Source organism: Mobula hypostoma, chromosome 2 (assembly GCF_963921235.1).
Source record: "Mobula hypostoma chromosome 2, sMobHyp1.1, whole genome shotgun sequence".
NCBI lineage: Eukaryota > Metazoa > Chordata > Chondrichthyes > Myliobatiformes > Myliobatidae > Mobula > Mobula hypostoma.
The window spans coordinates 218,461,365-218,475,643 of record NC_086098.1 but is presented as its reverse complement, the minus strand read 5'-3'; the positions used below and the strand labels follow the sequence as shown (position 1 = coordinate 218,475,643).

Below are 14,279 nucleotides of genomic sequence, written 5' to 3'. Positions count from 1 at the left end.
AATATGATCTGAACAGCTTAGGAGAATGGACAAAGAAATGGCAGATGGAACACAGTGTAGGGAAGTATATGATCTTTCACTTTGGTAGAAGGAATAAAGGTGTGGACTATTTTCTAAATGTGGAGAATATTCAAAACTCAGAGGTGCAAAGGGATTTGGGAGTCCTCGTGTGGGATTCCCTAAAGGTTAACTTGCAGGTGGAATCTGTGCTGAGGAAGATAAATGCAATGTTGGCATTCATATCAAGAGGACTACAATATATAAGGATGTGATGCTGAGGCTTTTATAAGGTATCGCTCAGACTGCACTTGGGAGTATTGCGACCCATTTTTGGTCCATTATCTAAGGACGAGGTGGCATTGGCAAATGTCTGAAGGAGTTTCATGAGAATGATCCCAGGAATGAAAAGGTAAATGTGTAAGGAGCATTTGATGGCTCTGGGCCTATATTAGTTGGAGCTTAGAAGGGGGGAGGGGGTGGTCTCACTGAAACCTATTGAATATTGAAAGGCCTAGATAGAATGATCTTGGAGAAATCATTGTTTCCAATAGCAGGAGTGTCTAGGACCCAGTTTCAGAATACAGAAGGCACAGCCTCAGAATACAAGTAAGTTCCTTTACAACAAAGACCAGGACGAATTTCTTTATCCACAGAGTGGTGAATCTGTGGAATTCAATGCTACAGACAGCTGTGGTAGCTGAGTTATTAGGTACATTTAAACCAGAGGTTGATAGGTTCTTGATTAGTAAGGGTGTCAAAGTTTATGAGGAGAAGGCAGGGGAATGGGATTAAGCGTATCAAATTACATAATTCTGCTCATGTTCTTATGATACAAAGATTGGTAGTGGTGTGGGCAGCATAGAAGACTGGCATAAGATACAGCAGAATGTAGATCTGTTGCAGGTGTGTATGATGAAATGGCAGATGGGAGTTTAATCTGGCATGCTTGCCTATATTAGTCAAAGAATGGAGTTCAAGACTCACCGTTATGTTGCACTTGGGCCATTTCTAGTGGTTTACCAGGATAGTCCTTGAATTAGGGGACGTGTGCTATAAGTGGGTGGACAAACTTAGGTTGTTTTCTCCAGAGTGTTGAAGGCGGAGGAGAGGAGATCCGATTGAGATTTATGAGAGACATAAACCAGTATCACTTGCTCAGGACTGAAATATCTTATATAAGAGGACATGTATTTAAGGTGAGAGGAAGCAAGTTCAAAGGAGGCACGTGGACCAAGCTTTTTTTTAAACAGTGATAGGCGCCTGGAAAATATTGCCTGAGATGGTGGTAAAGGCAAAGATGATAAATGTGTTTAAGTAGTTCTTAAATAGGCACATGAATGTACAGGAAGTGGAAATATTGTATATAGAGGGTATTAGTTTAGCTGAGCCATTGATTAATTCAGCACACCATTACAGGCTGAAGGGTCTGTACCATGTGATGTTGGGATGAAAGGTGTCAGGCTATCCAGAAAATCTTAGGTATTACATAGACTGGCTGCAACAAATGAAGTGAGGTGTTTTACACAATCAACTGACAGCCTTCACATCTCAATCTAGAAACCCATCACGGGGATAATCCCGGCTATTGTGCTTTAATTCATTCAGGCTCCGGGAGACAATGGACCAACAAGGGAAGTAACATGCCTTCACCCAGCACTATCGGCACCCACTCAGTCCTTCACCCTCACACGATGCCAGGCATCAGACACAATGCAAACAAATGCCCCCTACCAACCCCCAACCAACCGAGCCCAGCAAGAGTCCAAGCAGCGGCTCCGGGCTGCTGGCCGACTAGCTGACTGATGACCGAGAGCTGCCACCCGACTCGCCCAGCAGTAAATGCCTACACTAACCTCGAAGCTGCGACACTACTTCCCGCAGGCCCTGCACCAGATTCCGCAACGGCAGCCGCAGGTCACCACCACACCGCAAGGCCTCGGTCTCGGGCTCGGGCTCTATTCCTTCCTCCATCTCCAATTTACAAACGGCCGCTGAGCACCGTTTCCTGAGGAGGCGGGGTTACGGAAGGGCCAATGACACTGAGGCGGCGATGGGCGGGGCTAAGAATGGGGCGGAGTAACAAGGGACAACGCAATAATGAAGGCGGAGCAACCTTATCTCCTTAACAACAGGAAATCTGCAGATGCTGGAAATTCAAGCGACACATATCAAAGTCGCCGGTGAACGCAGCAGGCCAGGCAGCATCTCTAGGAAGAGGTACAGTCGACGTTTCAGGCCGAGACCCTTCGTCAGGACTACATCTCCTTATCTCCTTACCTGCCCATCACCTCTCTCTTCCAACATGGTCTGCTGTACTTGAATGTTCTCTATAACAATAACAACTGCTTTCTTCTGTGTAACTGTTTTCATTTTGGTGCCTATTAACTTCAATTTCCCACACTGGTTCAAATGCTGCCTTGACATCAAGGGTGGTTACTTTTGTCTCGTTCCTGAAATTCAGCTCTGATCCTTGATGAGATCTAAGTGACCCTGGTGCAATTCAGCCCCAGCATTGTGAGTAGCTTCATGGCCAATAAATGTTGTTTTACAGTATTGTCAATGATACTTTCCATCACTTTGCTGATGATAGAAAGGAAGCATCAGGACTGGGTGATGTTATCCTATTTGTCTCTTGTCAGAAGTCTTATACGTTAGTTCAGCCTAAGCAGTTGTCAGATTCATTCCAGAAACATTCAAATTGATGGTCTTCTCACAGTCATGCCATCTTCTCCCTGCAAGAGGTACAGCAAACTGAAGTACCACACCACCAAGTTCAGGTGCAAACACCAGTTGCTTAAACCCTAACCCTACCTCAGCCGTGGGACACTGCAGACAACCTCTTGCACTAGTATGGTCTTGACTTCGATTGTGTCTTTTTGTTTTGTGCTCTCTTGCTTTTGCATATTTTAGCTGTGATATAAATTATAGTTGATACGTTATCTGAACGCATGTGCCTGAGACGCTGCTGTAAACAAATTTTTCATCGTACTTGTACCTTACTCTACTTATGCACGTGACAATAAACTTGATTTAACTTCTTTGCTATTGTCCCAGATATTATACTCTAGAAACAAGAGGCCTAAATATACTTTTTGAATTTCTCTGCAATTTTTAGAAGGTTGTGACTGAAGCCCTTGACTTCTTCTATTTCCTCAATGTCCAACCCATTGGGAATCATAATACATGAATTATGTAATAGAAACGTATTAAACTTTCATCCTTTGCTTTTGTGGCACATTCTCTTTTGTTTTTTTTTCACTTTTGCTTCCAGACAGGGTAAAACAAGATTAAAACATATCTTGAGTTTCCTTTCAATTAGCATTTTTACTGGAGAGTAAATGAAAATTAAGAACCAAAATCTGCGGATCTTGAAAAGCTTAAAAACAGTAAAAATTTGAAATGTTAATCATTTCTCCTTCCAAAAATACTGCACGACCTGCAGAGGGTTTCCAGCATTTTCTGTTTTTACTCCACTAGTGAGTATCCTGTGGGATGCATCCATGATAGCTGTCTTGAACAGCAGCTATAGAACCCACATGGGAACGTGTGGTGTTAGATCTGGTCCTGTGCAATGAGACAGGTAAAATTAGTGATCTTGCAGTTAGGGATACTATTGGAAAGAGTGATCACAATGTGATTAAGTTTCTCATACAAATAGAGGGTGCAGTAGTTTGATTGAAAACCAGTTTATTATACCTAAACAATAGAGACTACAATGGGATGAGGAAGGATTTGTCTAGTGTAGACTGGAAACACAGGCTATCTGGTGGGACCGTTGAGGAACAATGGAAGACTTTCAAAGAGATTTTTCACAGTGCTCAACAGAAGTATATTCCAGTTAAAAGCAAGGACAGTAAGAGTGGGGAGAGCCAGCCTTGGATTACTAAGGAACTAAAAGAAGGCATCAAACTAAAAGTTCGTGCATACAAAGTCACCAAGAATAGTGGGAAAATGGAAGATTGGAAAAACTTTAAAAAGTAACAAAGAACCACTAGGCAAGCAATCAAGAAAGGGAAGATAGATTATGAAAATAAATTAGCACAAAATATAAAAACAGATAGTAAAAGTTTTTATAATTAAGCAGAAAATAATGGCTAAAGTGAATGTAGGTTCCTTGGAGGATGAGAAGGGGGAATTGAATTGGGTAATGAGGAAATGGCCAAGGCTTTGCATGACTATTTTGTGTCGGTCTTCACAGTGGATGACACGTCTAACATGCCATAGAGAGATGTTATGGATGCAATGAGAGGTGAGGAGCTCAATACAATAGCTATCACTAAAGAGGTAGTGCTGAATGAACTTGTGGGCCTGAAGATAGATAACTGTCTTGGTCCTGATGGACTGCATCCCAGGGTACTGAAAAGAAAACGGCAGAGGTTATAGTGGAGGTTTTGGTGATAATTTACCAAAATTTCCCAGATTCCAGGCAGATCCCAGCAGACTGAAAGATGGCAAATGTCACGCCACTGTTCAAAAATAGGATGTAGGCAAAAGGCAGGTAACTGTAGTTGGGAAAATGCTTGAAGCTATCATTAAAGAAGAATTAGCGAGGCATCTGGAAGGAAATGGATCCATCAGGCAGACGCAGCATGGATTCAGCAAAGGCAGGTCCTGTTTGACAAACTTACTGGAGCTCTACGATGATATAACCAGCTCAGTGGATAGAGCGGAACAGATGGATGTTATTCATTTGGATTTCCTGAAGGCAATCAACAACATGCCGCATAAAAGACTTATCCATAAGATAAGGCTGTATAGAGTTGGGGGTGTTGTATTAGCATTGATAGAGAATTGGTTAACTAATAGAAAGCAGAGAGTTGGGATACAAGTTGTTACTCTGGTTGGCAATCAGTAGTGAACGGTGTGCTGCAGGGGTCAGAGCTGGGCCCGCAACTGTTCACCATATATATTAACAGTCTAGAAGAGGGTATGGAGTGTAGTGCATCTAAGTTTGCTGATGACACTAAATTGAGTGGAAAAGCAAATTATGCAGAAGATACAGAGAGTCTGCAGAGATATAGATAGGTTAAGTGAGTGGGCAAGGGTCTGGTATTTGGAATACAATGCTGGTAAAAGCAATGTCATCCACTTTGGAAGGAAATATGGATGAGCAGATTATTATTTAAATGGTAAAAAAATTGCAGCTTGCTGCTGTGCAGAAGGACTTGGAACTGCTTGTGCATGAATCACAAAAGGTTGTTTGCAGGTGCAGAAGGCTATCAAGAAGGCAAATGGGATGTTGGCATTCATTGCTAGAGTGATAGAATTTAAGAGCAGGGAGGTTATGCTGCAACTATACCGGCTACTGGTGAGGCCACACCTGGAGTACTGTGTGCAGTTCTGGTCTCCTTACCTGAGGAAGGATATACTGGCATTAGAGGCAGTGCAGAGGAGGTTCACCAGGTTGATTCCAGAGATGAGGGGGTTAGACTATGAGGAGAGATTGAGTCGCTTGGGACTGTACTCACTGGAATTCAGAAGAATGAGAGGAGATCTTATAGAAACATATAAAATTATGAAATGGATAGATAAGATAGAGGCAGGAAATTTGTTTCCACTTATAGGTGAGACTAGAACTAGGAGACATGCCTCAAGATTCAGGTGATTAGATTTAGGACAGAGATAAGGAGGAACTGCTTTTCCTAGAGAGTGGTGAATCTGGTGAATTCTCTGCCCAATGAAGCAGTGGAAGCTACCTCAGAAAATATATTTAAGACAAGGGTGGATAGGTTTTTGCATAATAGGGGAATAAGGGTTCTGAGGAAAAGGCAGGTAGGTGGAGATGAGTCCATGGCCAGATTCTTATTGAATGGTGGAGCAAGCCTACTCCTGCTCCTATTTCTTATGTTATCAAGCAAGCTTTTGACATTGGGTGGTAAAGAGAAATAAAATTTTCCTTTCTTCTCCATCTCGTTCATAAATTATGTAAACTGAAACAATCCAAGTAGAGCACTATTACCTATTGAAGACTTCTTGTTCAAGTACGTGGTAAAGAAAGATATTAATGTTTCCGATCATTAATCTAAGGCTTATTACAGATTCAGGCTAGGATAAGATGTGGGCAGGATTTATGGAAGAGCCTTCTTGTGTGGAGCTACAGCAAGCCCCTTTGTATTACAGAGGATTCCAGGGGAGAACATGGTCACTGGTCCAATCTCTCAGTAGTCCCATAGACATTACTATATAAGAAATAGAGGAAAATAAAAAATAGTACAAAATCTGTTAGAATGCCCATTGAAAAAGGACAGTCGTCTAAACCATTCATGACAAACTAAAAGCGATATTTTCTTCCACACAGAACATATTTGCTCATTCAAATCACCGAGCTTTGTTTTTAACTGGCAAAATCCCTCTACTTAATATATGCTCAATGGCCACTTTATAAGCTACCTTCTGTACCTTATAAAGTGGCCATTGAGTGTGCATTTGTGGTCTTCTGCTGTTGGGGCCCTTGCTCTTCAAAGTTCAATGTGTTGTGTACTCAGAAATGCTCTTCTGCACACCACTGTTGTAACACATAATTATTTGAATTGCCATCACCTTCCTTGTTGAACCAGTCTGGTCATTCTCCTCTGACCTCTTATTAACATGGCATTTTTGCCCACAGAATTGCTGCTGACTTAATATTTTTGTTTTTTTTTTCCACCATTTTCTGTAAACTCTAGAGATTGTTGTGTGTGAAAGTGCCAGGAGATCATCAACTTCTGAGATACTCAAACCACCCTGCCTGGCATCAACAATCATTCCACTGTCAAAGTCATTTAGATCACATTTCTTCCCCATTTTGATGTTTGGTCTGAACAACTACTGAATCTCTTGACTGTGCACTGAGTTGCTGCTACATGATTGGCTGATTAGATATTTGCGTTAATGAGCAGGTGTACAGGTGTACCTAATAAAGTGACCGCTGAGTGGACATGTGCCTACCTCAAACAAAAGTAGGTCTGGGAGGAAGGCCAAAGCAAAGCAGTGATTCAGAACATCTTTTACAGGGTTCATAGAAAGTACATGTTGAAGTCATAGTCATAGTCATACTTTATTGATCCCGGGGGAAATTGGTTTCCATTACAGTTGGACCATAAATAATAAATAGTAATAAAACGTTAAATAGTTAAATAGTAATACGTAAATTATGCCAGGAAATAAGTCCAGGACCAGCCTATTGGCTCAGGGTGTCTGACCCTCCAAGGGAGGAGTTGTAAAGTTTGATGGCCACAGGCAGGAATGACTTCCTATGAAGCTCTGTGTTGCATCTCGGTGGAATGAGTCTCTGGCTGAATGTACTCCTGTGCCCACCCAGAACATTATGTAGTGGATGGGAGACATTGTCCAAGATGGCATGCAACTTGGACAGCATCCTCTTTTCAGACACCACCGTCAGAGAGTCCAGTTCCACCCTCACAACATCACTGGCCTTACGGATGAGTTTGTTGATTCTGTTGGTGTCTGCTACCCTCAGCCTGCTGCCCCAGCACACCACAGCAAACATGATAGCACTGGCCACCACAGACTCGTAGAACATCCTCTGCATCGTCCGGCAGATGTTAAAGGACCTCAGTCTCCTCAGGAAATAGAGACGGCTCTGACCCTTCTTGTAGACAGCCTCAGTGTTCTTTGACCAGTCCAGTTTATTGTCAATTCGTATCCCCAGGTATCTGTAATCCTCCACCATGTCCACATTGACCCCCTGGATGGAAACAGGGGTCACTGGTACCTTAGCTCTCCTCAAGTCTACCACCAGCTCAGTATCCTGACTAGGCCAGTCTTTAATGCGCTGGTCACTGATGATCTGGCCATAGCAAGCAAGCAAACAGTGAGTAGAGTCCAGTCTCAGCTCTTAATGAATTGTGGTAGTCTGAGGAATTAATGTCCCTCCCTCCAATATCTGTGTTGGATTCATAGAAAATTGGAGCCCTGGATCAGTGTTACATGGGACATTATATTTTCCTTTTAGATATTTTAAGTCCTGTATAATGTAGAATTGATAGCAACTCTAAATATATTGTGTGGTGTTATAACAACCTTGAATGCTTCCTTTCTAACCACGTTGAATGGCTGTTAAATAGTACTGCAAAATGTCAACATTTGTTTAGAAGTAGGCCTGCAGGCTACCTCCAAGTCTTAACTAGTGTTCTAGAAAGTTCTGTTTTGCAGTCTTGATAGAAGCTACACCTAATGCTTCAGCCTCCTGTACGATATTAGAAAAGTAAAATCATCCAACCACTGTTTCCACATTCATCATACCTGGGTGTTCCATCTGGAATTCTTTCCAGGTATCTCATCCAATGTATTCATTTTATGCAATCTTGGTTGGTAGACAGATTTATCATTGAAATAATTCATGCCTTCACCCAGACTTGTGTCTAAATCAATCTGTATCTTAACATGCATCCATGCACTTGACTCAAAAATCACATCCCCTTGTGTAACTCCGCCTGCTTTGACAGGAGAAATAGCTCATATTGTTTTCAGACTATAAATTTCATTACCTGCATTTGTCATTGCTTCATTGTAAGATAATGTCAATAAGGTATTTAGTATTGATGCTCTGTACTCAACATCATAATCCTTTTGATTGAGACGGGCCATCATCATGATAACAGCCGAACAGTCAGGGCATCGTCACAAAAGGCTTGTGGTTACTAACCACTGTGGATCGTCTTCCCGACAAGATCCAGTGAAACCTCTTAGTTACAAATATATACCTACATCTCCTTCTCAAGTATAACTATTTTCTCTCCGCGGATTGGCACCTTGTCGTGGTGGAGAAGCTTGTGTGGTCCTGTGATCCTGAGAGCAATGCCATCTCGAGCTATGCTCCTGGTAGGGTCACCCATGGTGGTAAGGTCGAGGGTGAGGTCCCTGACAAAGAACAATCCAACCAAGACTTCAATGGTGGAACAGGCGGATGAAATTACTTCGGAATCAACTGCTGTGAAGGTGGGTGAAGGCTGCAACAAATCCATCAGCTCCAATCGTCGTGGTTTCCATGCCATTGGAATCAGTTGATTTGTGAAGTATCATGTGCTTCTTGGAGTGCAACATCAAGTACACGCTAAACAAATACACGCTTAGGCATCTTCACTCTGCGGGCCTCCTCTTCAGAATGAAGACGATCATCCTCGACCTCGAGGGATAGCCACAACGACGATAACAATTTTTCACTTTTAGTCATTGGTCACATAAGGTTTTCCTTTCATACCTTCTCTATTACACCTGCCTTTCTAAATTACCTCAAATATAGTGATTGTATTCAATTCCACCACCTCCTCCAGCAGTAAGGTCCTGATATTAAACTTTTCTCTGTGTAAACATTTTTCTTCCATTGCTTATGTATGCCTTTTCAACAGTTGATTGTATCAATGTTTATGTTGATATTTTGATAATTGTTAATTGTTTTTCCATTTTGAAATCACTCTGCTTTTTATTGTTTCCACCTCAAATGCACCTCTAATTGCTCAATGCAATATATGTCTCTTGAGTGTTTATCTAATTGTTCCCTTGCCACTGGAATACTGATGGCACCATTTTGGTTTGCTTTGCTTAAATTTTGCCTGCACATACAGATTAAATACTCTTGTGTTGCACAGTCTGAACCATCATATTAGTGCCAAATGATTTCCATTGCAATGGTAGCAGGGCTTCCTGGCAGATCCACTTTTCAAGCTCATCTGAGCTCTCCTTAAAGAAATTCTTCGGACTAAGCAACTGATTATTTGTTTTTTTAAATGTCCTGTGAAAGCTGTTTCACTGTTTTACCATGCAAATATCAGGGAATATAACATTGCTTTGCATTGTTGCGTATTTGATAATAAATGCTAACTATACTGAATTTCAGACGGTCAATATATTAGGACCAAACTGAGCCAATAAAGATTGGCACACATGGGGCAAGTCTGGTTTTTGCCCACAAAGGAGTTGACACCACAATGCAAAATATCACTTCTCTTTCATTGATACCATTTTTTGAAACCAATGTTAATTTAGCATTCTTTTCACTGACTCCAAAAGTTTTATTAAAGTAATTTTATTTGTTTACATTTTTGAGGGACATTGAATATTGGGCGCAAGCAATTCTGTAATTAATGGTTTAATCTGACAAACAGCTTTAAGGTTTCTAACAAAATTATCTATGGAAAAACAAAATCTGCTAAAAGTTAATAACTTTACATTAAAACCACAAAAAGGTGATTAGAAATCATTCACACAACCAATAATCGGAACAATAACCAATAACCAGATTCTTCACTTTCTGTGGGATGAAGGTTAATACTGACAGAAGATAACCATTTTCCTACAATGCTGCTGCAGTATCTCCTTGAATGGTTTGTCAATGACAGCCAATGTTTTGAAAGGTAACCATGTCCTAGGATTACAAACATTAATATTCAAACTCTAGAGATGTACTAGCACTTCAATAGGTGCATATTTCCCTAAACAATGTTTGTCCAATTTCCTTTAAATGTTCCTGAAGCCTTGCATATTGCAGCTCTTTATATAATGACCTCATCAACTGGGTTGGTACCTACTCCTAACATATTTATCTCAATTGACTTAATAGAGCATTGGTCTATTACTCCTGGATTAAACGTCAAGATGCAACATTTGCAGACTTTAGCTACTCAACCATGAGGCAAGCGTGAGGTGTTCAGCAACTGAGCCATGAGATCTTTTGGCCTTCCAGTCACTAAGTGGACTCAAAAGATGTGCAAAAATAGATTTGTAGAAAGTGGGGTCTGTTATTCTCACCACAATAACTTAAAACTCCACAAGCTGGGAGCCTCCTGTTATACCCAATTTTTGTTCTTCTGATATGGTAATTTTCATGAAGAAAATCCTTTGCTAAGGAGCTGCTTCAGAGCTGTATACAAGCCAGAATGAAACTTGCTCGGTAAAAAAAAGTCCGAGTATAATTCAGATGAAAAAAGTCCTTCATCTTTGTTGGTTCACTGCACAACCACATTGTTTCCTCGCCACCACTTTCACTGACAGATTTACCTCACCTACTTCTAGGTGAAGAGGAGGCTCGGCATAGAGAATGCTGCCCAAATATCCCAATGAACGGCAGGAGCATGGCTTCTCTTGACAGGGATTTCCCCAGGCTCCTCCGGATTATACAGTATTTAGACTGAAATTTCCTGAGTTTCCTGTTTCCTGTGGATGATGGCTGCAAATTTACCATCAGTAGGAGGGACAGTGGCATTCATTTGTAAAGGATAAAATCAACTATACAAACCTAGTTAGTCCCTCAGTTTCCAAGTGTGCATTTTTGCAATAAACTAGTCAATTACCTTCCAGAGGAAATATAAACTATGAAAGCTGCATTTTAATGACAAGTAAAAGCAAAACATAAAATTAGAGTACAAAGTGAAAAACAATGAATAGGAAGTCCACCTACTCTTAATTTGTTTTGGGTTTACAGATCAACATTGACTGCAACACATACAAACTTCAAATCATTTCTAGATTAAAGACATTTTAAATATATGACCGATATTTAATTATACTAAAATGCAATTGTTTCAAGACACATGATACAAACTTAATCCAAAACATATTGTAATTCAACCTAATCAATTTTGCTTTCAATTTGCAAAGGATAAAACACACGGCACAGCCCCTGGATAAAATGAAGCCTGATATTCATGCCTTGCAACAGCATCATCAAAGTTCTGCAAAGTCACCACAAGATTCTGTAAACACTCCAAGATTTTATGCATAGGAATGAATGAGAACCCTTGCTTACTCTCAGAAAAATTCTGCAAGTTCTCTAAAATTCAACATATTGTTTGCAGTCTCTGACCAGACAGGATATTGAGCTCCATCCATTTCTGTAGCCACTTGGTTGCTATGCTCCAAAGCATGGTTGGTACCTCCAATCATTGCATCGCAATCTGGGCATTTGGTTTTTTCCATTGCACCTCCACATTCTGTGATAACATAGACATGACCATTTGGACACTTGTACCAATGACCTTGACGAAGGGCCATTGCTTTAACGATCATTACTCGCTCTGAATCAGAAATGCCAAGAGCAGTTTCGGGCAGAGCCAACTTTAATTTTTCCATGTTTTCTTGAACTAATTTTTCATCCCCTTTGGTAAATTTCCTTGTGCCTTCAAGGATGTGCTGTACACGTGCAACAGTCTGTTCTGTTGAAGAGTCCAGTTTTTTCCCTGATGCCTTACTGCACCGAACATAGAGGTCAACAAGGAATGTAAGCCTTTGAATTTCACTTTGCAGGTCATTAAGCTCCTGTTCTGTAAATCGTTCTCGACGTCTGCCTATCCAAGTTAGATACTCAGATAATTTAGTATTAAACTTTTCTTTCATAGACATATCTAATTTCGCCTCTTGGCTTTTAAGTTTAGCAAGTCTGCAAAGAAATGAAATTTTATTTTCAATGACAGAAAGACTATACAGTGACATTCCAGATGACTGCAATGAAGAGAGCAAGTCTTCATACAGACTTGGGAACTGTTCAGCTATGATGGAGTATGTGTTTAGTTGAACTATCAAATCTGTTGCACATTGCTTGATTTTTTCTACATCCCCATGAACAAGCTTCTTTACTTTTTCAATTTCGCAGAGACTCTTTTTTATCATTGCTCCGTAACGCAGATTCTTCCTGATGGGAGTTTGGCATCTTGGACAGCTTTTCAGCTTTATAACTGTATCACTGCTTTCCCCCTCACCATCATTCATGTAACGGTCAAAACCAGTTACTTCAAAAACATGGTGACAGTCTTCCAGTTGAACAAACCTGGCATCGGGTTCTTCCTCAGTACCAAAAAAAATTTCAGTGAGATCAGCACGGTCACAAACACGACATTTACCTGGGCATGGTTCACCACAGAGTCCGACACAAGGATGCCCACATTTCAGCAGTTTTTTGCAAGGCTCATTACAAGGTTGCCTGTCACATGGCTCTGAGCAGAGCTTTCGGCATTTATAATGCTTACATGCCCACTCACAAGGCTCTACACACGGAGTACATGAAGCCCCACACCTCTTCCCACATTTGCTGTGCTTGCACAGGTTTTCACAGGGCCTTTGACATGGAGGGCATTGTTTTGTGCAGGGCTCTAAGCACTCATGGGAGCAAATTAGCAAACGCTTGCATGGCTGTTTGCAACTCTCATGAAAGCGACCTTCGTAGCAAAGGTGGCAGGATCCAGGACAGTTATGATCACAGTCCAAGATAGCATTACATTTTTGTTTGCAAGGAACACAGTTCCCAATCTTTGCAGCTTCTTTTATGTAACATTCTACTTCTTGGACATGACCACACTTTAAGGTTATTGCAACTTGCTTCTTGCATTTTGCACATTTCTCTCCACAGGACATAGTACATTCATGTCCACAGTAAAGTATTTTTGAACAAGGTTCTTTGCAGCAAAAATCTGCTGGGTTCTTAAAACAAGGCACTTGCTGCAAGTGTCCACATTTAGGAATGATCTTCTCCACCTTTACTTCACACTTGCCACATTTCTCATAGCATCGTTTTGTACATCTATGCCCAACTGCACAAATCACTTTCTGACATGGTTTCAAACAATCAAATTTCTTGTGGTCCACATCATATGGATGGCATGCCCTTGTGCAAACATGACCACAGTCCAGCCTGTACTCACATGGCAGGGAGCAGCCTCCCTCAGGCACTTCGCTGAAATCCTCCTTTCTGGACACTAAGGTCTTTGTTTTGGGGTGGTTCTGGCAAGATAGTAACAGTGCACGACCAATATTGCCTCTTGCATGCAAGGTATGCATTATCTTGCTCCATAGAGGAACATTTGCTAGAATACTCATGTTTCCTATGCAGTAAAGACCTTTCTTGGCCCTTGATAGTGCCACACAGACCCTATTTGCTATTTGCAAAAATCCAATTTTGCCTGATTCATTGCTTCTCACCAGAGAGAGCAGAATGATGTCATTCTCCTCTCCCTGATATTTGTCGACCACGTGAACCTTCACACCAGCGTACTTCTCAGAAGGCATCATTTTGCGCAGACAGAAGAGTTGCCCTGTATAGGTGGTGAGGATTGTGATCTGAGAAGGAGAGTAATCCTGGCAGATGAGATAGTGACAGAGTGCAACAACAAAAGCGGCTTCGTGCCGATTCTGATGGCTTTTGCCTTCTCGGATTTCTTCTTCGGGGAAATCATGTTCTACAAAGAAAAGATTTGTTGAAATTCCCTGTGGAAAAATTGTGGAGCAAGAAGAGAGGTTAAAAAAAAACGTAAAGATCACCATGATCAACTAAAATTGTTCTGTATAGC

General features: G+C 41.1%; 2 protein-coding genes across 4 annotated transcripts in view; both read right to left on the bottom strand.

Annotated features, from left to right (window-relative positions):
• Positions 1-2,014, bottom strand: part of ccndbp1 (cyclin D-type binding-protein 1) — a 48,032-nt gene extending 46,018 nt beyond the window's left edge. The window contains exon 1 of the mRNA XM_063041501.1: positions 1,854-2,014. Coding sequence (XP_062897571.1) covers positions 1,854-1,971 — 118 coding nt within the window. The 5' untranslated portion in view covers positions 1,972-2,014. The remainder of the gene's footprint in view (positions 1-1,853) is intronic.
• A 7,945-nt stretch (positions 2,015-9,959) lies between these two features.
• The window catches only part of znfx1 (zinc finger, NFX1-type containing 1), a 51,365-nt gene continuing 47,045 nt past the window's right edge, over positions 9,960-14,279 (bottom strand). Inside the window, exon 15 of one of the 3 annotated variants that reach the window (XM_063041499.1) lies at positions 9,960-14,196. In XM_063041499.1, the coding sequence (XP_062897569.1) occupies positions 11,749-14,196 (2,448 nt within the window). In that variant the 3' untranslated portion in view covers positions 9,960-11,748. The remainder of the gene's footprint in view (positions 14,197-14,279) is intronic. The other 2 variants (XM_063041498.1, XM_063041500.1) reach the window with 2 other exon arrangements.